Below are 25,254 nucleotides of genomic sequence, written 5' to 3' on the forward strand. Positions count from 1 at the left end.
GTGGATCTGGACACTGGCATTTAATAGTCACCCACAGAAAATACCTACAGGATGGTCTCCATACTCACAGTTTTCACAATGCAGACTGTGATACGGACCATGGACTTGCATGCTGAAAAATAAGGCATTCGATATGGAAATTTCATCATCCCCAACAAAACCATTGTCCAGTCATTAACAACAACAACACAAAAGACTAAGGAAGGTGTCTCCAATTCACTATGAATTTCGGAAGCTATGTCATCAATTGCATGGAACACACGCTGAATAAATATCCATATAGCTGCAACCTTACCTTTGGTAAAAAGACTGTACAATGAGCTAAAGACTGGTTTGTGGCACACTCTGAAGAAATACTCCAGTTAATGATGTGAAATGAACAGCATATCTCCATCAAAATACAAACCCCCCTCCTGAACAAGAAGTTCTGGTTCCAACTTTGCAAAGCTCTGTTTTCCCATTTACCTAAATGAGTAATTGTTTTGTCCTCAGGCAAGTAAAATCAGGCATTTTAACTGAAAAGACTTTACCATAAAATTTGTTCTTGCAAACATCTATGACCACTTTGCAAGGCTGGTTTGTGCCTGTTTGTTTCATTTTTGTTCCACTTTAAATTTATCTGTACTGAACTGCAGAAGCCATTAGTCTGCACTATCCAAGGCATTTTGACTTTGATTACTTGTCTTTGTGCTGCTTGCATTTTGTCCCCACCCTGTAGTTTTGGATCAGCAGCAGATTCCAGCAGCTTACTGCCAGTGCCTTCTTCCCGGTTATCAGAGTGAACAAAACCAGGTCTGACAATGATCTTTGTAGTAGCAAAGTGCTTCATCTTCCTTCTTTTATATCCAGGCTGGGTTTGTAGTTCATCTCCAAATCACACTTTCTAACCTTACAGATGTGCTCATTCTACTGTAGCACATGAAAAACAATTTCACTTGTTTAAAGAATAACACATTATACCGAAAGAGGGCAGTATTGCCACACAGGAAAGATCAAAGCTAAAACTGCTGACACACAACTGCACAGAAAAGACAGTAGAATTAATGAAGCCAGCTCATGTGAATGTTGAAAACTACATTGCAAAAGCACTATTACCAGACACTATCAGGTATTAAGTAAGCAAAAACATACCTTGTTCCCTTTCCCTTTGGCTGTAATGTAAAGCAGTGGTTCCCAAACTTGTTCCATCGCTTGTGCAGGGAAAGCCCCTAGGGGGCCGGGCCGGTTTGTTTACCTGCTGCGTCTGGAGGTTCGGCCGATTGTGGCTCCCAGTGGCTGCGGTTTGCTGCTCCAGGCCAATGGGAGCTGCTGGAAGCAGCGCAGGCTGAGGGACGTATTGGACGTAGCTTCCAGCAGCTCCCATTGGCCTGGAGCAGCAAACCGCAGCCACTGGGAGCCACGATGTTCTAAATCAGCCATAAAAATGTTAGCATGCTGTGGGGCCATGCGGGTACCCATAGCAGTGCCGCTGATTTGAAGGTATACATTGTCCCCAAATGTAAAATAGTTATGGGTAAGGACAAAGTCACACAGTTCAGCCACCAGGTTAGCCGTGACATTATCGGGGATAGTGTTCCTGAGGGCTTGTAGTCCATCTTTGTGTGGAATGTTGGTGTAGAGGGCTTCTACATCCACAGTGGCCAGGATGGTGTTATCAGGAAGATCACCGATGGATTGAAGTTTCCTCAGGAAGTCAGTGGTGTCTCGAAGGTAGCTGGGAGTGCTGTTAACGTAGGGCCTGAGGAGGGAGTCTACATAGCCAGACAATCCTGCTGTCAGGGTGCCAATGCCTGAGATGATGGGGCACCCAGGATTTCCAGGTTTATGGATCTTGGGTAGTAGATAGAATATCCCAGGTCGGGGTTCCAGGGGTGTGTCTGTGCGGATTTGATCTTGTGCTTTTTCAGGGAGTTTCTTGAGCAAATGCTGTAGTTTCTTTTGGTAACTCTCAGTGGAATCATATTGATGGGGTCAGCACCCAATGAAAGGATAAAAAATTCCAAGGGGGAGATTTTTCAAAGGCAGCAAGGGTAGATGAGGTGCCCAGCTAACTGAAAGTCAATGCCTTTGAAAATCTCCCATTGAAGCCGGCTGGAATTTCCCATCAACCAAGGGCATTAACCAGATTGACTTTTTGGGGAGGAAGTTCTCCTCTAGGATTGTGGCTTTCTGAATAACCGTGAGCCTTTGGGGGAGGGTCTTTTATTCCACTTGTTGCTAAATGTAGCATTCGTAATCACATCTGTAAGGAGAGTGAGTGAATTGCAATGTCCTCATCCCAAATATTTGCTAAAAGTAATGTCTGAATGGACCAGACCATTTATCTCCCATGTTCTTCTTAGTCTCACCCAGGAGAAGTCAGGATCCACATTCTAGATGTCAAAAGCATTTCCTCATGGAGGATGTTAGACTTTTTTAAGGCTTTGGGGATCAATGTAAAGGGAATGCTATTTCCGTTCATGGATGACCTAAGTGGATTAGGCAGTGCGATTGCGACATAGCCAGGTTGACAACACCTGAGGGTCTTAGGATTCACTCTATCTCCTACAGGAGGCTGAGGTGTTTGTGGCATTCTTCTTGATTGATATAGTCACTGAAAAATGGTGGTGAAGCCGCTCACTTAGTTTAAATGTAGCTATTAAAATCTACTTTGTGACATGATTTGATGTATATTTAACAGAGTTGGATCTATAACTGGAAATAGGAGCCAAATCCTTTCTTACTTGCTTCGGCCCCAAATAACTTTTTGGACTGAGGACCTATTACGGGTGGCTTATGAAAAACATGGTGATCATATTTAACACTTAAAGAACAGTGAATTGGTGCCCAAATCTATTCTAGAACGTGGCTAAAGAACTATAGATTATCTGTGGGACTTGAAAGAAAGTTTTTAGCATTGTAGGTGTGAGTATATCTAAACATTTCACTGGTAAAATACTCCTGGAAACAATTAGATCTCTGCATGAAAAATGTTCCAGTGAAGCTGAACTTCAAATGTCTATCCAATACATTGTTCTTAAAAATTTATGAAATGAGTTAGTACTAAATCCTCAAGTATTTTACTTGGCAGAACACAAGACAAAAGTATGCTACAAATAGTTCTCAGGCAAACAAAATAGAGCAACTGTTGGATTTTCTATTACTGAATTAAAAAAATATGTTAATATACCATTAAGGGTGAGGTTATAATGGCACAAAAGGCAGGAAACTCAGAGTTTAGGTTGCCTGTGTAATCTTAAATTTGCTGCCCTGTTTTATGCATAATATGATTGTGCATGTAGCCCATAGAGTTAGCTTGCCTTTATTATATTCCTCAGTCACGCAAGGAACCTACAGGCCTGTATCCTGTAAAGACATTAGTTTCAGCATAAGGCTTGAGACCTATGAACTTTGGCACTGATAACCATCCTAATGGAAAACCGCAAGTATTGGGGAGCTGAAAATAGATGGTTAAGAGACATATCTGACCACAGGACATGAATCCAACCACAAGAGGGCCATGGCAACGAATTGAAGAATATGATAATAAGTTGGGATCAATAATATACTAATCTATAGGAGAAAGGGAGGAAATAAAAATAAGGACAAGGCAAGAAACCCCTACTGAATATGCATCAGACATAGTGGTGTCAAAGTAACATATTATAAAAGTGGCATCCCAGCCTATGGTCATTAGGAGAGTGAGATGTAGCCCTGGGGAGGTGCCTGAATGATGGCCACTGGTGATGAGGGGGAAGGTGATGGTGATGAGGAAGATGATGACTAACATTTTAGGATGTTCTGTAAGGGATGGTGTGAGTATATGGATGTTCAGACGTACATTCTGTAGTCTCTCTATCTACCTTACTGATTTGAGGTGTTTGTGACTGTGCTAAATGTAGTAATGAACTATTTGTAAATATAGAAGAGTTCCTGTAGTGGGTGTTTTGCAGCTGTGCACATCAGGGTTCCCAACGATACAAAATTTTTATTTCATTAGGACAAGAACCTCTAAAACCCTCAAAGTGATAACTAGGAATTCATAAGTAATCAATATAATTAAAACATAATCTATAGATCAGGCTACACATACAACACAGAACAATGCAAGATCCCACTCAAAGTACTCATCAGTGTTTCCATACTTATCAAGGAAAAATGGACAAACAAAGGAAAGTCACATTAATTTAACAGTCATAATCAGCAATGTTTATTATCAAATTGCTTATTGACAAATCTGGGGCCATTCCCTTCATCACTGTGGTTCAAACCTCAGTTCAAACACACACTGGGATTTCCTAAAAATCAGTTCCAAAGTTAGCATCTGCTAAAAGGGAGAGGTTGTTATATGAACTTTTAAATGAAGCTGACTGGAGAGCACTTTCTAAGAAGCCATTTGAACAATGTCCCCAGCCCAGTACTGCATCACTGAATTTCTTTAAGGAACAGGAACAGCACTTTTATCTGATCAAATATTTTAACACTGGAGTAACTCATACCAATTTACGCTCAGAATCATCAAGCCAATACAGTTGAAAGGCATCAAACTTCCTGATTTGGTGATTAGCAGTAGAAAGCAATTGGGGTAAAATGTTCAAAAGTCTCTAAGTGACTTAGGGACCTCTGTCCTCTTGATTTTTAGTGAATCCTTGGCTCCTAAATGCCTAAGTAACTTTTGAAAATGGGACTTAGGCTTCTAAGACACTTAGACCCAGAACTTCAGAAGTATTTAGGTGCCTAACTCCCATTTTAAAGTCAATGGGAGTTTTGCCATTGACTTCAATGAATCCAGGATTTCACCTACAGGCTATAGTCCTATCTCTGGGGAGCTCACAATTTAAGACAAAAGAACAGGAGAAGGGGCTGGGGAAAGGATTCAATACACAAATAAAGTGAACAGTGTGATGGGCAGGAACATGTCATGTTAGCTTTATGCTCTCTTTTTCTAAAAAGGATTTGCATCTGTTTTGTTTAAGCTATATTACAAAAACATCACCTTAGAGTTTCGTTGTTTGGTTTGAGGTGTGACATGGAGGTTATGTGGGAGAGAGGAAGGGTATGAGCAGAGCGGGTAAAGCGAGAAGGACATGGAAAAGGAGGAAGGTAGAAAGAAGACAGGGGAGGGAGTGACACATGATGGGCATGGAGAGTGAGGTTAGGTTGCTGAATAGTTTCCAATGGTAGGAGAGGGTGCAATGAAGTGGGATCAACTGACAATAGCAAATGAGAAAATAAGAAAAAAAATACTATTGCTTTTCACCAATGGTGAGGGAAGAAGAAACGGCTGGTCCTGGTACCTCCGAAGGGGAAAAGGTGAATTGGAACAGTATCCCTAACCTACCCTCTGCACCCCAGGCTGCTTTGGTGAGGGAGCCCTCAGGATCTGAAGATTTCCATAGTCCTAGGCAGGTCCCTCTGGGACTGGTGGCTGGCCAGAAGGACGGAGAGGCTGGAAATACACATCTTTGCTTGACACCTGACCTAATTTGACCAAAAGGATATAATCATAATGAATTCCAGATCTGTCTGGCTTCTCTGGGCATCTATATATTTCCTGATGTTCCCAGAACTCCCCTCTGTTAACACTATCAAAGGCCCTTGTTAAATAAATAAAAGCCATGTTTAGTGCATGATCTTTTTCACAAGCTTTTTCCTGATATTGGCTGTGATACCCTTTCGTGTTGTAATACCACATGAATTTTCAGGCAGCAAAACAACCGACACATGGCTGGGCTCTGACTGTGAAGCATTCACACCATCACTTTGGCAGCAACAGAGGAAAATGAGCTTTCCCCCCCCTTCGATAATTTCCACACTCACCTGGCATCCTTTATAGGTTTGTTTGGGTTTTTTTTTGGCCTGGTCTTTGTTCCCCAAGTGGATACAAATAAGTTTGGACAGAGCTCCCTGGCGAATAATATTTCTTTCCAAAGCAACATTATTTCCCCTCCATTATCTCTTCCCACTGCCTCCAGAAGTGCTTTGCCTTGATTGAGCCAAGGAGAAGTTAGTAGAGTTGGGTAAATTTAATATATGCACATTCTGAACGGATTATTTGGTCAGTACAGTGGAACCTCAGAGTTACGAACTCTTTGGGAATGGAGGTTGTTCGTAACTGAAATGTTCATAACTCCGGACAAAATGTTATGGCTGTTCTTTCAAAAGTTTATAACTACTGAACATTGACTTAATACAGCTTTGAAACTTTACTATGCAGAAGAAAAATGCTGCTTTCCCTTTATTTTAGTAGTTTCCGTTTAACACAGTACTGTACTATATTTCTTTTTTTTTTTTTTTTTGTCTCTGCAGCTGCCTGATTGAGTACTTCCGGTTCCAAATGAGGTGTGTGGTTGACTGGTCAGTTCCTAACTCTGGTGTTTGTAACTCTGAGGTACTACTGTATTATTATTATTTATTTATATCTACTGTGGTAGTGCCTAGGAGCCCCGAGCCATTTTCCTGAACTCCATTGTGCTAGGTGCTGTACAATACAGAACAACATGACAGTATCTGTCTCAAAGAGCTTGCAATCTAAGTGAATGAATATGTATGAATTGTTTGTAATTCTGTGACTTCTGTTTAGGAATCCAAGGTTTTGAGACCATCGTGATTATGGTGAAGCATCACAAAAACAGTCATTTTCTTCAAAAGCTGAACAAGGAGTGTTATTAGGACAAGGAAAACAATATTAATCCTAATGCTGTCCCTTCCTTCCGTCTGCTGATAGACCCATAGCAATAGATTTCTGAGAGACTACTCATAAAAATAATTGAAAAAATATAAGAGAATTCTGAGGGAGAAGGGACGTCATGGTGGAAATGCTGTAATTTCAGCATTTACAGTTCAATGATGTTCATTCTTTAGCTGCATGTAACTAGCTCCTGTTACATTAGTGATGATAGCAGTCACATTAATAAAGCCAAGATGAAGGTTGATGCACACGTTCTAAATGAGCATGAACAAGGCACAATAGGTTGGTGTATTGCTATTTCATTGGGATATGCCTCAGTTGCATTGTATTTGGCTGCATGCTTCCAGTGATCTGAGCAGCGTGCCAATCACCAAGGAATGGATGCCCTAATGAGACTTGTTGCTTTTACAATATGTTGAAATAATGGCATAGGGCAGTTGGAGAATCAACAACAGTTTATTTTGAAAAAATGAAGTGTGTCACTCTGCCAGCAACAATAATTCTTAGAGAAAGAGAAAACAAATGATAAAGCTTAAGGGGAGGTGTCTTTTTGGAAAGCCAAAAAAACAAGAAAACAAGAACTGTGTATGTAACAGAAGCACTGTTCGCTCTTCAATGCACCCTTTTGTAGTTAAAAAAAAAACCCAGAGGCCATGTCAACATTGCTACACAAAACTGTGGTAGCCGTAGCCATTTCAAAGATTTACAGGCCAGAAGGGACCCTTAGATAATCTATTCGACCCCCTTTGTATCACAGGCCATTAAATTTGAGCCCAGTAACATGTGTTTGGCTAAAGTATACCTCCAGAAGGGCATCCGGCCTTGATCTGAAGACATCAAGAGGTGGAGAACCCACCGCTTTCCTTGGTAGTTTGTTCCAATGGTTAAGCACACCCACTGTTAAAAAAAGTGATGCCTTATTTCTAATTTGAAACTGTCCAGCTTTGATTTCCAGCCTTTGGTTCTTGTTATGCCTTTTCTTCACTAGATTAAGCAGCCATTTAGTATTTTCAAGTATTACTTTTGAGCATGGCTCTGCCTTATCACACTTCAGTGCATCTACCCCAATGAAGTACTTGGAGAGGCCTTTTAGAGTCAGATGGGGAGAGGTTTGAGTCTGGCAGGGCTCCACAGGGAATAAATAAATAATTATAATAAATAATAAATACATTCTATAGCCTGTTTCATCCACTGATCTTAAAGCACTTTACAAAGCTGGGTAAGTATCAGTACCCCCGATTATGGATGATGAAGCAGAGATGTTAAGTGTCTTTTCTAAGGTGACACTGCAAGTCAATAACAGAAGCTGGAATATTCCTTGCAGTCCAGTGACCCAGCCCCTGGACCACCTGTCCTGTTATACAAGGGCTCTGTGGATGGAGGAAGAATGATCTAAAATGTCCCACTGAAAGGAAGGACATGAGGCATTTCCGGTCATTTCAGTTCACACCTGAAGCTCTTTGGAGGCAGGGTTGATGCATTTGGTGATTAACCATATTAAATGATTCATGCTTCCAGCCAAATGAGCATGGATGTACACCCCTTAATTATGGACAGAAGAAGGTCATCTACCAGAGCAACAAGTGCTGCCTCGGTACTGTGACTTGGTGTGAACCCTGGCTGAGATGTGTTAGGAACAGCTTTTTGCTAGCTTCTCAGTTCGTTTCTTTAGAAGAGAGAGATTGGATACAGAACAAGTTTCCTCTGTGTTATGGGAACCACACCAGTAGGGTTGGGCAGATGGGCAGAGTTGTTATAAATTTACCATTTTATCTTCTGATTGGTTTAGTGCTGACTGTGCAATGGGACTGCACAGAACCAAGAGGATGTAAAGGCCCTTAAAGGAGCTGATAGTCTGTAGCTTTAGTCCTGCATTTGAACCAGGGGCTAAGGGTCTGATTGCACAATGGAGGCCTATGGAGTTTCACCTTGCACAGTCTACAAAGGGCACTGGAGCAGTGGGATCATGGGGACAGGTGTCATTGGCCCCAAGCCTGTATTGCAATCTGTGTGGGTGGACTGCTGCCCTCATGTGGAACCCTAGGGCCGTTTGCATACATGCATCACAGTGGTAGCTACATCTATCCATCTTGTGAACTAAAGCCCGGATCCGGAAAGCTATTTCAGTGCCTACCTTCCATTGGCTCCCATAGGAGTTAGGCACCTGAATACCTTTGAGGATCTGGAGCCAAGCCCCTGTTCCTGCAACTGCATCCAAGTAGGTGGCTTCCTGTGCCTGTAGAGAGCCCCAATGTGACCCAGTGGCACTGGTATAGGATTCAGAAAATGTGGGTTCTGTTTTCTGGCTCTTCCTCTTGCCTGCTGGGTGATTTTGGGCCAGACACTTCACCTTTGCATGACTCAGTTTCCCTGTCTGTAAAAGGGGTGTAGTTCTTTTGAAATCTGCTGATGAAAGCAGTGTATAAGGGCTAAGTATTATTACGGAGTTCTGTACAGGTGCAAGGGACCCACTGGTGCTGATCCTGTGGCCAGACCAGGGCCTAGGAGTGAAGCTGCCAGTCACATTTTGCTCCCTTCCCCAAGGAGGAACTAGGAAAGTGCACAGCCACTTTCTCCCAAAGACGAGAGGAGGAACGAACTATCCAGCCAGAGAGGGAGGGAAATGTTGCTCAGTGGTCACCTTCTCCCCACACTACAAAGATAGGTAGAGCTGTGACTTGTTGGGAGGCTACTGGGGGCAACACATTTGTTGGGAAGCATTGTCTGTCTTCCCCAGCATCCTCTGCAAAGGGACAACTGCTTTCTTTCCTCTCAGCTTATGGGATCAGTGTTATCTCCATGGGTTTAGAAAGTGGAATGCATTTACCAAGACTCCCTTTGCGTTAAGTAAAGTAGCTTGACATGGCCAAAATGTATACTGGCCTGTTCATCTGTTTTTCTCTAAAAAAGTCTGGTTTTCATTACTTTTCAAGGCTAGAGAAGCATTTTCCATTGCAGTGGCTCTCTCTAAGAGCCTGTGTTCCTGTCTGCGTGCAAAGACACTGGGACCTACGCTTGCAAAACAGAGATTGACGCTGCAACCCCCGGGGGACCTGCCTTTTTACCTGGTCCATAAAGTCCTGTGCCGAGCACGGGTGCTGTCGTGGGGTAGCTCAGATTGAAAGGAAACGTTCAGTCCCAGGCAGTTCAGTTGGTTAGCATGTCAGTGGGAGGGGGCTTGCCTGGATGAAGTAATTCCAGGGAAGTGCACTCATTCATTAAAAGGATCAGCTGACGCTGTGGCAAACAACTTCTCCACTAGCTGAGCTGTGAGGCATCTCTCTTCCCACAGCTGAAACTCATTAACACAGTCCGTCTCTGGCTCTGAAGTCTGGCCCCCACCTCCCCCCCCTCTGCAACCAGGTTTTAAAAGCCCGGCTGCATAGGCTTTAGCAGGGTGGCGCCCCCTGGTGGTACCAGGCGCGCGCGCTGCCGCCTGTAATGTGATCCCAGCCATTGCCGATTGGCCCCGCGTCGGCCTTTGGAAGGGCTCCTGAGCGCGGCGGCGGCGGGAGCGGCCAGACGCTCCGGGGCTGGGGCTGGGGCTGGGGCGAGATGGAGCCCAAACTTCTCTCCTTAGCTGTCCTGTTCCTGGCCGGGCGGTGCGGCGCGTCCCTGCCCTGCCCCAGTCGATGCCTTTGCTTTAAAACCACCATCCGCTGCATGCACTTGATGCTGGATCACGTCCCCAGGGTGCCTCAGCAGACATCGGTCCTGTGAGTACCCCGCTGCCTCCCTCCCTCCCGCTCGCTGAGCTTCCAGCTTCTGGTCCACTTCGTGCCTCTCAGGCCGGGCGCTTCACCTCCCTCCGCCCCAGCTTGGTTGTTGCAAGACAAGAGCGTGACCCAGGGGCTGGAGCAATTTGAGCAGGGGCAGTGGGGAGCAATTCCAGGGGGATTCCTTAGAGACATACTGGGCGGGGGGGTGGCTGGCCCCGGGGTCCCTGAACGATCCCACAGGAGTCTGGTAGCAGAGTGACTAGGTGGGGGTTGAGTGATCCTGGGCGCAGTGGCATCCCCCAAGGGGAAGGTGAGCGCTGGCATTCCTCAGGGGGGTATTCCTGAAAAGGGCTGGGTACATTTGGGCAGTGAGTGCTCACTGTGGCACTCAATTGGTAGTGAAAGAGGTGCCGGGGCTCAAGCAATTTGTTTACTTTCATAACTGACCTGGCAAGCCCAGAGGTGCCAGGGCTATGAACCGCCAAGCCTAGGGGTGCTGGGCTCAGCCCTTGGCACAAATTAAGCACTGGGCATTGGCATATCCCTGGGGGAATCTCTAGAGCAGCAGATCAGAGGAGCTCCTGGTGGTGGTGGGGGACTCATATATTCCAAGGGGAGATGTGTGAGGTATCCAAGTGAGAATGACTGGCCCATCATAAGGGGAGTCTTCAGTGATGGTGTTTGGGGAGGGGTGGGTTTGAGTGATCTCAGGGGATAACTTATTCCAGAAGCACCCCTGGAATATAGGGCTGGGATGAAAGATCCCAGGGGGGAATAGGAGAAATCAGGCTGGGCGTGTACTTGAGGTAGTGGGCGATGGATGCATTTCAGTGGCTGACCTGGGTGGGTGAGGGTGATTGTTAATTGCAGAGGCTTACCACTGGGAAGGATTGGAGGTTTGAGGTGATTATATGGCTGGAGGAGTTTAGATTGGAGGTAAATTATTTGAAGGATGAGAGAAAAAAGAAGTGTGTGTACTTGTGTGGAAACAATTTCATTTGTGACAATATTGATGCCGAGAACTGCAGCAGCTCCAACGAGCTCTTTCCACTGTCAGGAGTAAAGGTAGAGATAAAAGAAAATAATTAAAGTTGTGTTGACATGACAGGAAATGGCCAAATGCATTGGAACAGATGGAGCTTTGACTATTTTGTTGGCTAGGGCCACGTTGCTGGACTGTTTTTGCTCCCTGGTTATCTCTCTGGAGATAGGACTGCAAAGCAGCTGCTGATGTTCTCTTGTAAGGTTGGGCTTTGTTCCTCCCTGTGTCAAGGCCAGGATACCCTTTTGTCTAGTCATGAAATAGGACTGGCAGGTCACTGCTTTCCAACCAAATTAACACACCCAGTAATGGTTTTTCAGCTTGATTGCCCTTACTGTCATTCGTTAATGTTCCCATATCCAATTTTTGCTCTCCTTATGTTTGGAAATGTTTGTATTGTTGGAGTGGAAAATGATCAAGTAACAGACTAATAGTTACAGCAGCATGAGATTATCAAGGTGGCTGTTATTTCAGAGTGTGTGTTTGCAAGTGATTACATTTTTAAGCCTAAACCTCTCTGTGAACTGTTTTAAACCAGAACTAGCTTATGATTTTAACTGATTACAATTGCCATGGATAAACATGATCTGCTACCACGATAGTTTTTGCGCAGGAAACATGAGGATCTGTTTTCAGATGCTATTATTTTCCCTTTAGAAAACATCTGCTAGCCTATCAAGACCTTAGTCGTCATTGCTATTGAAACTGTTAAAACAACAATGAAAAGCTGACTACAGCTTTGTCAGAGACGGAGAAATTAAGAGCCAAGTGGCAGTTGTAATAAATGGTTGAAAAGATTAAGGCTGAAAATTTCAGGGAATGAACAAACTTTGATTTGATTTTGTTTTTGTAAAAACTGGATTAATCTCCTTGAATGCTGTGTGTTACTGGAAGTTGCTAAAGATTCAGGTTTACAGCTGTGACACTATGATTTGCTCTCTTAAAGTCTCTTCACTGCGGATTAGATCAATAGAAAATTCATCTCGGCTCACTTATTTGCTTTTCCTAAAGCAGGAAAGAGCAATGCCCAACTGTGACACCTACTCACACCTAACTGATGCCAGCTCTGATTAGAAATTGTCTTCTGCAGTAATCCTTTGAGATTAAATATCTACTGAAGCAGCATTGTCAGTGGGCAGTATAATATTTTATATTATTTATACTGCCCGAGGCACCAATCTAGCATAAATGGACAGTAAAAAAGACAGTCCCTGCCCCAGAGAGATCATAGTCTAAGGCCCCAATCTTCAGTGTCCTTGGCCTCCTTGTTGTGGTATGACTTCTGTGCAGAAGACAGTGAGACACTGCATGGGTACAAGGAACTGCTTGCAGGATCAGAGCCACTCTGCAGGTGCAACTGAGTGAGGATGAGATAAGAGTGAACAATTTATTAGAAATGTGATAGAGGATGCTGAAGAAATGTGTTGTGAAGAATACTTTGTAAAGCTTCCCCTTCTACACTGAGATGGTTTACAACTCTGGTGATGGAGAGAAGGCCCAATCTGTACTAGGTAGAGTTCAAGACCATAAAGGACCATTAGCTCGTCTAGTCTGACCTCTCGTATATCACAGGTCATAACACTTTATCCAGTTACTCCTGTATTGAACTCAAGAACTTTTGTTTGACTAAAGCATTTCTTCCTGATAGGCATCCAGTCTTCCCGTGAAGATGTCAAGAGATGGCAAATTCGCCACTTCCTTTGGTAACTTGGTCCAATGGTTAAACAACCAATGGTTAGTCGTCCTCGCTCTTAGGTAGCTTTTAAAGGAGGGCATTTGGTCCTCTCTTGTGATTATTCTACATGGCCTGTTATAAAGGAATAATTATTGTTTTGCACAAGAAGAACTACATAGAGGGATGTGGAGACAATTCTCTAAATAGACCTAGAAATTCAGTTAAAGCTGTTGGGATTGACAGATTTATTTTAAAGCCATTTAAACCAATTAAGTGATACCAAAGGATTACAACATAGTATAAACAATATCTCGAACTCCCTTGACATGCCACATTTAGATAGTGAGAAGTGTTCTCAGAAGGAATGGGCAGGTCATCTGAAAAGAGACGAAAAATGATACAGGAGCTTTGCTAAATAACATAATTGCTTAGTTAGTTAAAGGGGAATGGGGAGATCCCCAGTATTGGGAGGAAAATATATCAACGGAACTCACTTGGGAAAGGTTGTATGCACCTTTAATTGGCGATCTTTTTCTTTATTTATTTTAAGCTATAACCATATGCTGTCAAAGCATACCAAGCGACTACTATTGAAACACAGGCCAGTATTGCTAATACGTACGCATACCAACACTTATTCAAAATCTTGTTTGATACGAGCCAGCATCTGCAATATCAGTGAAGTTATGTATGCATGAAATGCCATTAAACCCCCTTAGGAAACATGAATTCCATCATAAGCCTAAAGCTGTGGTAAATACAATTTCTTTACTGCTAGTTTTTTAAATGGATCAGGCCATTGGGAAATATAAAGGCTGTAGACAAAAGATCTGGTAATGCCAGATTTTTATGTAGACTGATCGCTCATGAAAAATCTGACATCACTTGGCTGAGTTAAACTGAGGGCTCTTTGTCCTAAAGTTCTTGGCATATGTATACATTGTGCAATTCTGTGGTAAGTTTCATGGTCTTGGATATAAAATGTGAATGTTCATAGAAAAAGTTCATAAATAGTCTTAAAAAGCTTCGCCTGAGAGAGCCATGTTAAATGTCTATGTTCAAACTACCTTTACCACTGCACCTCTCTCAGGCGAAGCTTTTTAAGACTATTTATGAGTTTTTTGTTACTTCACGTTTCCCTTACTGTATTAGTAGGTTCATGTCACTCGCTTGGACTAAGTCAATCTTATGTATTAATTGAAAATGTTTGCTTTGTGTGGCAATTGCCAGCTTGCTCTTGCACCTCCTGAAGAGGGTGAGTGAACCATAAAAAGAATAGCGATCAGTCCAAAAAGAAACTCTTCCAGCTCAGAAGAATAACTTCTGCTTCCTCAAGAATAAAATAGGATTATATGTTTCATGTTTGCCAGTTCTCATTCCAGCTGCTAACATATTGGTTCCATTGGACGAAAAAAGATTTTCCCTTAATATGTCTGGTGTTCAAATGCTCTGTGTTTCATGCCTGTATGCTTTCCACCTGACACGGCTAAAGATGTTATCTAGTTGGGTCTTTTTTAGTTACTTGAACTGGAAAGCTTCCTTCCTCCGTGGTGGTCATATAAGAATTTTACAGGATTCTTGTGAAAAGTGTTAAGTTGGAGAAGTGCCTAGAAGCTCAGACTGGCTCTGTATTGCCTTTCCTGATTTTTTTAGTTCTGCTTTTAAAGTACTGTGCTTTGTAACTTGATATACAAGATATAGCAGAAATGACCTTGGCCAATATTACTTCCTTCCCTTGTCCTCAAAATCAGCATGACCATTGTAAAGGGTGGAGGTGTATGGGTGGCGCCAGGGGGGAAATAGAAGTGTTATGTATATTGATTTGGGGATGGGGGTTTGAGCCCAGTAATTCCTGCACCATATAACAGTAGGTGCGATGTCCAAACAAATGGCACCATATGCCTCTTTAAATATACTCTATTGTATTCTCATGAAGTTCTGCACATTTATTTGGTGTGATACTGGCTATGTTCTGGGTTTGTTGGGGTTTGGGGGGCGTGTGAGGTTGTCAAATGCATATCAAGAAAAGGATGATTTAATGATGAATGCATAGAGATCTTTACACAGGGTATATCGCTAAACAGATGCATGGTGCTACGTACAAAGACTTTACCATGGCTAGTCCTAAGCTCCCAGGAATAGGAGATGTCATGCAGGATTCCTGTTCCTCAGTAAGCGTACTTGATTGCAGAAGCCTGTTTCTGTACAAACTTATGGGTTTTGCTACATATATATACAGCTCCTGTCTTAGGGTTCTGATGGCTTCTGCCATAAAAGACAGAGAGGTCCACTAGAAGGTTCCTAAGCAATTTAAAGGGATATGCACTCCCAGCTGCAGTGTAGACATGCCCATTGATTCTGTGCAGGTACACAGTTCTGTCTGTACTCAACAAATTGTAGGTATGGGACTTAACGTTTCCCGATTCTGTTAGCCAGCTCCTCAGCTGTGTAGGTTGGGTTAGTACCGTTGGCATCTATGGAGCTATGATGATTTATGCCACTTGGGAATCTGGCCCTCTGTTTCTATGCAAACAAGATCGAAATGACTGTAACTCTTATTTCCTAGTGGATGCAATATGTTACTCCACTAGGAAAATTTTAGATGAAAATTCAGCATTACTGTATCAGACTTGTTATGTAATGGAACAAAAATGACACGCTTCTGGATCATAAATGATTCTGGAATTTGGAGAAAGTACATTGCTATTAATGCCACAGATGGCAGTGCACTTGTCATAGAGACTGGAATAAAAGGGTCCCGTATAAAAGCTGCCAGAATTTTATTTGTATTTTATAAATTTTATTTGTATTTTATAAATAAATCACACTGAGCTATAAATATTAGTACATGGACATTCATTTAAACATAATATATATTCACATTAAAACCCGCTAATGTTGAATCTTAAAACCCCTAAGTGTATCGGTCAATCCTCTTTCTTAAGTGGAGCCTGTGGCTCTTCCTCCAAATGTTACTTAAAGCTCCCACACTGGATGAAGTAAAGCATCAAAGAAAAGTAGAGGCCTGTTCCCAAACACTGTCCAGCAGACCAATTTCCACTCCCTAACCTGCCCTATGTGGAAAAGTTCATAGCAAAGGTCTCCGTATCTCTTAGAAATCTAAGATTTCATTCTCCCCCTTTCTTCCGCCTCGCCATTTCTTTTCTAAGAAGACACCACAGTTGGGTTCAATACCCTCATTGACCTGAGGTGAAAGCTGACTGTCCGTCTGAAGAGTCCTGTAAAACAGTTGTCTGGTTTGCTGCACTTGCAGCTCCCATGAAGTGTGCACCACTGATACTTCTGAAGTGCAGCCGGTCGTTTGTGAAGAGCAGAGAAAATACTTAGGAATGTCGCTGAAACAACAGTGAAAAGTCTAAGCTCACATTTCCTTATGTACTGTGCAGCCGGATGTCTCATCTGTATAAAAACAGAGGCTAGCTGAATGGTAGTGAAATTTTAACACTCCACAAGAGAGTGTTTTTGGTACAGAAAGAAAACTAGTTTCAGCTAAACAGTCTCATTTATCTGCACTTGTAATGTAGTATATTAACTGCCCTCTCTTATTTTTGTTTGCAGTGGGGATGTGTTCCAGGAATTTGAATGGAGAACAATTATTGTTTTTAATAGGGAGAAGTGCATTTTATTTTGTTTTTATGTTGATTACTGGAAATTACTTAAATAATATCTTTCATTTTATACCATTATTCAGTGACTGTCAATTACCATGCTAACCAACAATAACCTAGAATAAGATAAGGAGTACTCGTGGGACCTTAGAGACTAACCAAAAGAATAAATGGACACAAATCAGATGTCAAGAATTATAACATTCATAAACCAGTCGGAGAACACTTCAATCTCTCTGGTCACTCGATTTCTGATCTCAAAGTGACTATCCTTCAACAAAAAAACTTCGAAAACAGACTCCAACGAGAGACCGCTGAATTGGAATTAATTTGCAAATTGGATACAATTAACTTAAGCTTGAATAGAGACTGGGAATGGTTGAGTCATTATATAAAGGAACCTATTTCCCCTTGTTTATTCCTACCCCCCCCCACTGTTCCTCAGACTTTTTGTTAAACCCTGGATTTGTGCTGGAAATGGCCCACCTTGATTATCATACACATTGTAAGGAGAGTGATCACTTTAGATAAGCTATTACCAGCAGGAGAGTGGGGTGGGGGGAGAGAAAACCTTTTGTAGTGATAAACACCCATTTTTTCATCTGTATTTTCCACAGTATGCATCTGATGAAGTGAGCTGTAGCTCACGAAAGCTTATGCTCAAATAAATTGGTTAGTCTCTAAGGTGCCACAAGCACTCCTTTTCTTTTTGCGAATACAGACTAACACGGCTGTTACTCTGAAACTAGAATAAGATACATCTTTCAAATCCTAGATATAAACATTGTTATAATTAATTTATTAGTAATTAAACTTCTGTTTGCTGTGTATTCCATAGACTTCAAGGTCAGAAGGGACCATCATGATCATCTAGTCTAACCTTCACATTGCAGGCCACAGAACCTCACCCACCCACTCCTGCAATAGACCTCTAAACCTCTGGCTGAGTTACTGAAAGCCCTCAAATCCTTGATTTAAAGTCTTAAAGTTACAGAGAATTCACCATTTACACTTGATGTCTGCTCTGTTACTGAGTAAAGCTTCATGTACAGTTGGGGCCCACTTCAAAGAGGGATTGGCTATTTATATGGGTAAAAAATATCAATATCCAGAGTTGTTAAACTTTTAGAGGAGATATAAAACCTTGTGCTTCAGGGTTAAAACAATTTCCAACCATTAGGGTTGTCCCACCTCTGTCTACTTCATGGCTTCTTGTACCTTCTTCTGATGTTGGCCTCTGTTGCAGATAGCACGGTGGATTGGACGGAACATGGGTCTGATCCGGTATGGCAGTTCCTAGGTTCTGATTTCTTAAATACTCTGTGCATGTATCCCTGTGAAACTGATTCTTAGTTCCACATATAATGGATCAGCCTCTTTGTCTGGTAAACTAACCCAGTGGCAGAGATTAGCATGAAGTATGATTGCTGAGGGGGTTACTGTGTAATAGATTTTCATTCTGATTATGTCCATAGGAATATTATATAATGTTACAGTAGTGCCCAGAAACCCTAGTAGGGCTCAGTGCCCATTTGTGCTAGTGGCTATATGAATACACAGGAAGATATGGTCACTGCCCTGAATTGCTTACGGCCTAAGAAGTTTTCAAGGGTAGAAATGCATTTGGCTGCAAAAACTGCTGGATAACTGCTGTCTGGTTTGCTTTGTCCTTGTGTGTTTATATGTCAGAACCCCACTCCCATAAGGATTAGCCTAACAGAAGGCATCTAACAACATGTGGAGGACACTGACTCTGTTTCCTAAAGACATCTGGAATGCCATTGTCAATGCTCCTTTGTTGAGAGAACTAAAACTCAGTTACTGACAATGAAAATTGCCAAGACTAGTAAATGCGCACAGATTCCAGGTGACAGATCCACTTCAGTAGTTCAATAAGTTATTGCAGAAGGAATTACTTTGAGAACAAGAAGTGCTCATGTGATCGGAAGACCATGGGCATTCAGAGACCATAATGAATACATCACATTAATGTTCACTCTTTGATTGGTATCACGTTTTATATTCACTTGGGGTTTTTATTCATCTGGGCTTTTTTAATTAAAAGGTAAGTTGTAACTAACCAATGAAGTCAGTCATGTGACAAGGGTATTGGTATTTGGAGACCTCATTCAGGTCATGTGACTGAGGGCTGGAAATCAAGCTGAGTTTCTTGCCAGCATTCTTGTGTAACAGACTCTTATTACAGTACTTATATGTATCCTGTTCCTAATGATTTCTGACAACATTCAGTCAGTGTTTAAGTGTTATAAATTTTTTCGTTAAATATCTCTCTATTAACAGGAATTACACTGTCAGTAGAAATAGTGGAAAGAATGGCTATAACACTGAGGTACATCTGCATTCAGCTTTCTAACAAAAACATTGGATTTTTTTGTCAACAGTTAGGTATTCTTTGTCAACACTCTTTGAAAATGTATCTTTCTGTAAATCTTGTATTTAATTTTTGGAGGGTGACAGTGGAAAATCCTAAGTATGAACAATTTTTGCTTTATAGCATATTTCAGTTGAAAAATTTGCCTTGGGGAATCATCAAAATGGATCTGGTGCAAAAGTCCCTGCAGTATGTTGTTGTGATTGTATTATCTACTGATAACTCATTCAAACTTTAAACAATGGCCCAGTTTCACAGTCTGTAGTCTGAAACTACTGAAATAGAGTTCCATTAGTCCTGGAGCCAATGCATAGCATGTGCATAGATCATAGAAACATTTTGTAGGAGAATGTTGGAGGAGGTTGCCTCCAAATTCCAACTGTTTGTAGGAACTGCAAATAGCATGTTTGTGCAGCATGGTCTGGTATGCTGGAATTCCTAACAGGAGTAACCCTTGATGTGCTGTGGTACTTGTTAGTAACTTGACCTGTAAGGGTAAGTACAACTTGAAGGAAATCTCTTGGAATGCTCACAAAGAATAGTGGGACTGGAGAAGAAAGACGTGCGCACGCACAAAGGCAAAGGAAGTGGGTGCTAGAGGTGAGAATGTATCTTGCTTAGTTTCTCTGATTTATATAGAGTAACAAGGACAGAAGCACACCTTAGGCCAGGGGTGGGCAAACATTTTGGCCCAAGGGCCACATCTGGGTGGGGAAATTGCATGCAGGGCCATGAACGCAGGGCTTGGGGAGGGGGGTGGGAGGGGGTGCAGTGTGCAGGAAGGGGCTCAGGGCAAGGGGTTGGGGTGCTGGGTGTACAAGGGGGCTCAGGGCAGGGGGTGCGGGGTGCAGGAGGGAGTGCGGGGTGTGGCAGGGGGTTGGGGGCTCAGGGCAGGGGTTTGGGGTGCAGGCTCCGGCCTGGTGTCGCTTACCTTGAGCGGCTCCGGGGTGGCAGCAACGCACAGCCAGGCTAAGACAAGCTCCTTGCTTGTCCCGGCCACGTGGGGGGGCAAGAGGGGGCAGAGGACTCCGTGAGCTGCCCTCGCTTGCGGGTACCTCCCCCGAAGCTCCCATTAGCCATGGTTCCCTGTTTCTGGCCAATGGGAGCTGTGGGGGGCAGTGCCTGCAGGTGAGGGCAGCGCGCGGAGCCTCCCGCTTCCCCAGGGGCTGCAGGAACCTGGTGCCGGCCGCTTTCAGGAGCAGCGCGGGGCCAGGGCCGGGGCAGGCAGGGAGCCCGCCTTAGCCCCACAGGGGTGGCAATCCTGCAGGCTGGTTCCGAAGTCCTGATGGGCCAGATCCGGCCCGTGGGCCGTAGTTTGCCCACCCCTGCCTTAGGCCCATTGTAATCAACATCTGTTACAAGCAAGGCTGTCCTTAAAAACTTCAGGTCATTTTTCAAAATATGCTGCTGTAGAACATTTTTCATTTAGGGGAGGAGAATTTCTCATTGTGAGTTCACCTTGTGTCTCATCTGTTTGCAGAGCCAACTACCTTATAACCTCACTGTTGCTGGAAGAATTATTCTTCCCACTTTTGCTGGATTCTAGTGCATCTCACAACCCTTGTGTTGTTACCACTGTATTTATACTGATGCAGAAATTTGGACAAAACCTATTATGCCCAGCTCTTAACAGTTTCACCCCAAAGTATGTCTGCAGGGGACTGGACTAGATGATCTCCTGAGGTCCCTTCCGGTAGTACAATTCTCTGATTTGTGTGCACAGATGATCATCTAGGTATCTAACTGAGCATTTGCATGAATGATTACCATGCTTGTGCACAATTTCTTAAAATCAAGCCCTTGGAATGTAGTAAATCCAGGCAGGCATGGCTTTGTAGGGGAGGTGAATGAAAACAGATTTCCATGGAGGTTTGCTTAAATCCTTGAAGAGCCTTACTTCTTGAGCTCATGGATTGAATTTGGTAGTCTTTAGTATCTGAATAAATGTCTCAAATGCAGGACCGGCACTAGGCACCAGCAAAGCAAGCACGTGCTTGGGGCTGCACAATTCCAGGGGTGGCATTCCGGCCACCTTTTATTTTGCTTGGGGTGGCAGAAAACCTAGAGCCAGCCCTGCTCAAATGCACTGTCCGATTTTGGTTGTAGTTGATATAGTCATCTGAAGGTAGAGAACAACCAAATCCTTGAAAGAAAGTGCTCACTTGATGAGTTTCAAGAGTAGGCAGAACGAAAGAATCTTTGACTGGGGTGAAAAGAGCTCTTTTGTATGTCAGTATTGACACCTCCTGCTGTTGGTTCTGTGGAAGTTAGTGAGCAGCAGGCAGAGTTGGATTTGGAGCTTATCTCCATCAAACTATGTAACATTTGGCTGCATCATGCTGATGTTTGCAGTGAGTTTTGAGCAGTGACAGAAATATCTTTTTATAGAGCTGCATCTGAGTGATGCTGGGCTGTACCACACACTTCTAGCCAAAGCATCCCTGTAGCAGAGCACTTGCCAGTCTAGAAAAAGTACATTTAAACTGTATTTAAGGAACAGCTTGGCAGGCATTAGAGGGATGCTTATATTTTTGCATAAAATAGTGTCTGTTGTGACTGGAATGCAGATTACAGGATCCAGCATGATTGATATGGGTGACTTCAGCAGCACTTTGGCCAGCACTGGAATAAAGAGTTTGGGTGAAAATGTTAAGAATCAAGTCAGCCAAACTTTTTTTTTTTTTTTTTTTAATTCACTAAATGCATCACCACACAGAAGAGCATTAGTCGTTCCTGGCCTACTTAAATCATCTCATTATATTTGTGGTCTGGAGTAGGATTAGAAAAATCAGTCCATATGGCAGTTCTCTTCAGCCTCAATTTACACCTAAATAATTGAATTATTCAAAACACCTGAATGATTATAAGTTGATTTTCAAATTCCATTTTTTATTCATTTTGCTGCTGAATGGAACACTTAGCCCAATAATAATAATAAACCCATTTTTAATAGAACACTTAACATTTACTTAGCCCGTTCTTTTTTTTTTTTTTTACTTTGCCTGTAGCACCCAAACAATGTGAGAAATCTAGTGTTTTTGTTACACCACTCCAAATACTCTCTCTCATATAACCTGACAGTTCCCTTATTTAATCAAAAGGTGGGAAGAGAAAGCAGAGCTCCTTTAGAATTGGTAGCTAAATAAAATCAATACAGATTGCAGTATTCCAGTGTGGTATTATTATATGACAGCATGAAACAATGGTTTTCATTTTTGTCTTCTCCCTTTTTATCAAGTAACTTAAATTGATCCCTACAGTTAAAAGGAAAGATTAATAAATTTTGAATCTGCAGTTGACACTAATTATGTCTGTGCTGTGAGCAAGCGCGGCAGAAGAAAACACTGTTTACTGCTCCTGAGAATGTTTGACTGTTCAAAAGATGCACATGTCCATAATTATGGGATGGTTGTAAATTATGTCCTGGAATCCATAGTGGCTTTCTCACTAATGCTGCCTTGTTGGGGACTAGTAGACACATTGGTGGTACAGACATATTTCTTTGAATGGTCTTCGAGATTGTTTTCAGTACTCTAGGGTAGTGCTTCTCAAGCCATCTGATGTGGGGGACCGGCAATTTTTTTTCCCCAACGTGCGCGCAGACTGGCAGCCGATGGTTCGTGGACTGGACCACCACTTTGAGTAGCACTGCTCTAGGGGACCTGCCTTTATAAATTGCACATTGACTTGCAGGTTGTGAATAGTCATCGCTTCCCCCCTAACAGTCCCAACACTACAGGGTTGGGAGCTAGTGGTTCAGCATGTCAGTGTCCTAATCCAGCTTGTTGGCTCATTGAAAACATTGCTCCTCCTTTTGGCCTTGCTCACACCAGTGTAACTCCCTTGTCATGCGTGATACTACTCCTGATTTACATGGATGCTGTCATAAATATAAAGGGAAGGGTAAACCCCTTTGAAATCCCTCCTGGCCAGGGGAAAGCTCCTCTCACCTGTAAAGGGTTAAGAAGCTAAAGGTAACCTCGCTGGCACCTGACCAAAATGACCAATGAGGAGACAAGATACTTTCAAAAGCTGGGAGGAGGGAGAGAAACAAAGGGTCTGTGTCTGTCTGTAGTCGTTTTGGCCGGGGACAGAACAGGAATGGAGTCTTAGAACTTTTAGTAAGTAATCTAGCTAGGTATGTGTTAGATTATGATTTCTTTAAATGTCTGAGAATAGAATTGTGCTGAATAGAATAACTATTTCTGTCTGTGTATCTTTTTTGTAACTTAAGGTTTTGCCTAGAGGGGTTCTCTATGTTTTTGAATCTAATTACCCTGTAAGATATCTACCATCCTGATTTTACAGGGGGGATTTCTTTATTTCTATTTACTTCTATTTTTTATTAAAAGTCTTCTTGTAAAACACTGAATGCTTTTTTCATTGTTCTCAGATCCAAGGGTTTGGGTCTGTGGTCACCTATGCAAATTGGTGAGGCTTTTTATCCAACATTTCCCAGGAAAGGGGGGGTGCAAGTGTTGGGAGGATTGTTCATTGTTGTTAAGATCCAAGGGTCTGGGTCTGTAGTCACCTAGGCAAATTGGTGAGGCTTTTTACCAAACCTTGTCCAGGAAGTGGGGTGCAAGGTTTTGGGAAGTATTTTGGGGGGAAGGACGCGTCCAAACAGCTCTTCCCCAGTAACCAGTATTAGTTTGGTGGTGGTAGCGGCCAGTCCAAGGTGTAATATTTTGTACCTTGGGGAAGTTTTGACCTAAGCTGGTAAAGATAAGCTTAGGAGGTTTTTCATGCAGGTCCCCACATCTGTACCCTAGAGTTCAGAGTGGGGGAGGAACCGTGACAGATGCGATATCCGAATCGAGCCTTTTGTCTCAAGTTACTTGATGAGCCAGGTCTGTTGTGTAACAATTTTCTGACTTCAATTTTGCTAGATTAAGGATGACGACACAGACTTTTTTTCATGTTGAAAACCGGTTTCTATGAGTTCCTCTCTACCTGGCTGTAGAGGTACTCTCTACTGTCAGTAGGTTGACTTGGAATGAATAGGCAAAAAGGGAGAGAATACTTTCTCTCATTCTTCTACTCTTGGGAATTCTCAAACAATAAGTACCACATTTTTATTGTTGCAGAATTGAACATCTTGATGTTTACAACCGACCAAGTATTAAACTGCTAGTAGCTACTGTATCTACACTAGAAATTCTTACAGTAGGTTTCCGAATTAGGAAAATACCATTGGTTTAGCTTTTTGTTGATGACAAACAAATATTTGAAAAATAATTGAAAGAGTTTTGTAAAGGCTAACCATAATCCTACAACAAAAACAATTACTATTAAATTTTTTAATACTGCTTAGAAAAGTTTTAACTGTTATTTTTGGCAAGAAAATCCTGAGCTTTAAAAGAGCTATAACATAGCAATACTCAAACTTAAAAAGTATCTTTTTATAAAAAGAGGGGGAAAAAAGTTACTAAATTATCTTGGTGGAAAAGAACAAATGGGAAAAGTGTCACCTTGGATGCAAAAGACATTTCACTGAACCCTTCTATCTTTCTTTGAGTCTTAAAGGGCTCGTGTAATTCTGAATTATAATAATATGTCGATAGACAGTCTGGATAACCTTTTCAAAAACTTAAGAGACTTAGGAGCCTTAGTCCCATTTTCAGAAGTGAACTTGTCATTTAGGAGCACAAGTTCCATTGACTTATGCTCCAAAGGGCAAGATTTTCAAAGGTGTTTAGGAAGAGCTGGGCAATCTTTTTTTTCTGTGCAAGTAGCTTATTCACCAAAATTATTCATGAACTTGCCAAATAAATTTGCCAATTTTTTTAAGGCAGGTGCAGGACTTAGATGATTTGCAAAAAACAGCTGGAGGAGGAAGAGGAAATGATACAGCTGCCACCTTTATCCTGATATGCTCCTGGGATGTGGAAAACCCAGGTTCAATTCCCCTCTGCTTGATGTGCGTATGAGAGCTTCTGGGGCAGGGCTCTCTCAGTCTCTCCTGTTTGAAGCTGTTCCACTTTTTAAAATGAGTCCTCTCTGGAGCAGGGACTTGGATTTGGGTCTACTGCATTCTAGGGGAGCGCCTGGACCACCAGCTGATAGAATCATTCTCACTCTTACAATTCATAATCCTTAATGATGGGTCTCTAGGGAACTACACTTA

General features: G+C 42.4%; 1 protein-coding gene across 3 annotated transcripts in view; it reads left to right on the top strand.

Moving 5' to 3' along the window:
• Window positions 1-10,211: 10,211 nt before the first annotated feature.
• The window catches only part of PXDNL (peroxidasin like), a 291,171-nt gene continuing 276,128 nt past the window's right edge, over window positions 10,212-25,254 (top strand). For all 3 annotated transcript variants that reach the window (XM_073331210.2, XM_073331214.2, XM_073331212.2), the window contains exon 1: window positions 10,212-10,386. In XM_073331210.2, the coding sequence (XP_073187311.2) occupies window positions 10,226-10,386 (161 nt within the window). In that variant the 5' untranslated portion in view covers window positions 10,212-10,225. The remainder of the gene's footprint in view (window positions 10,387-25,254) is intronic.

This window comes from Lepidochelys kempii, chromosome 2, assembly GCF_965140285.1.
Source record: "Lepidochelys kempii isolate rLepKem1 chromosome 2, rLepKem1.hap1, whole genome shotgun sequence".
NCBI classification, from domain to species: Eukaryota; Metazoa; Chordata; order Testudines; family Cheloniidae; genus Lepidochelys; species Lepidochelys kempii.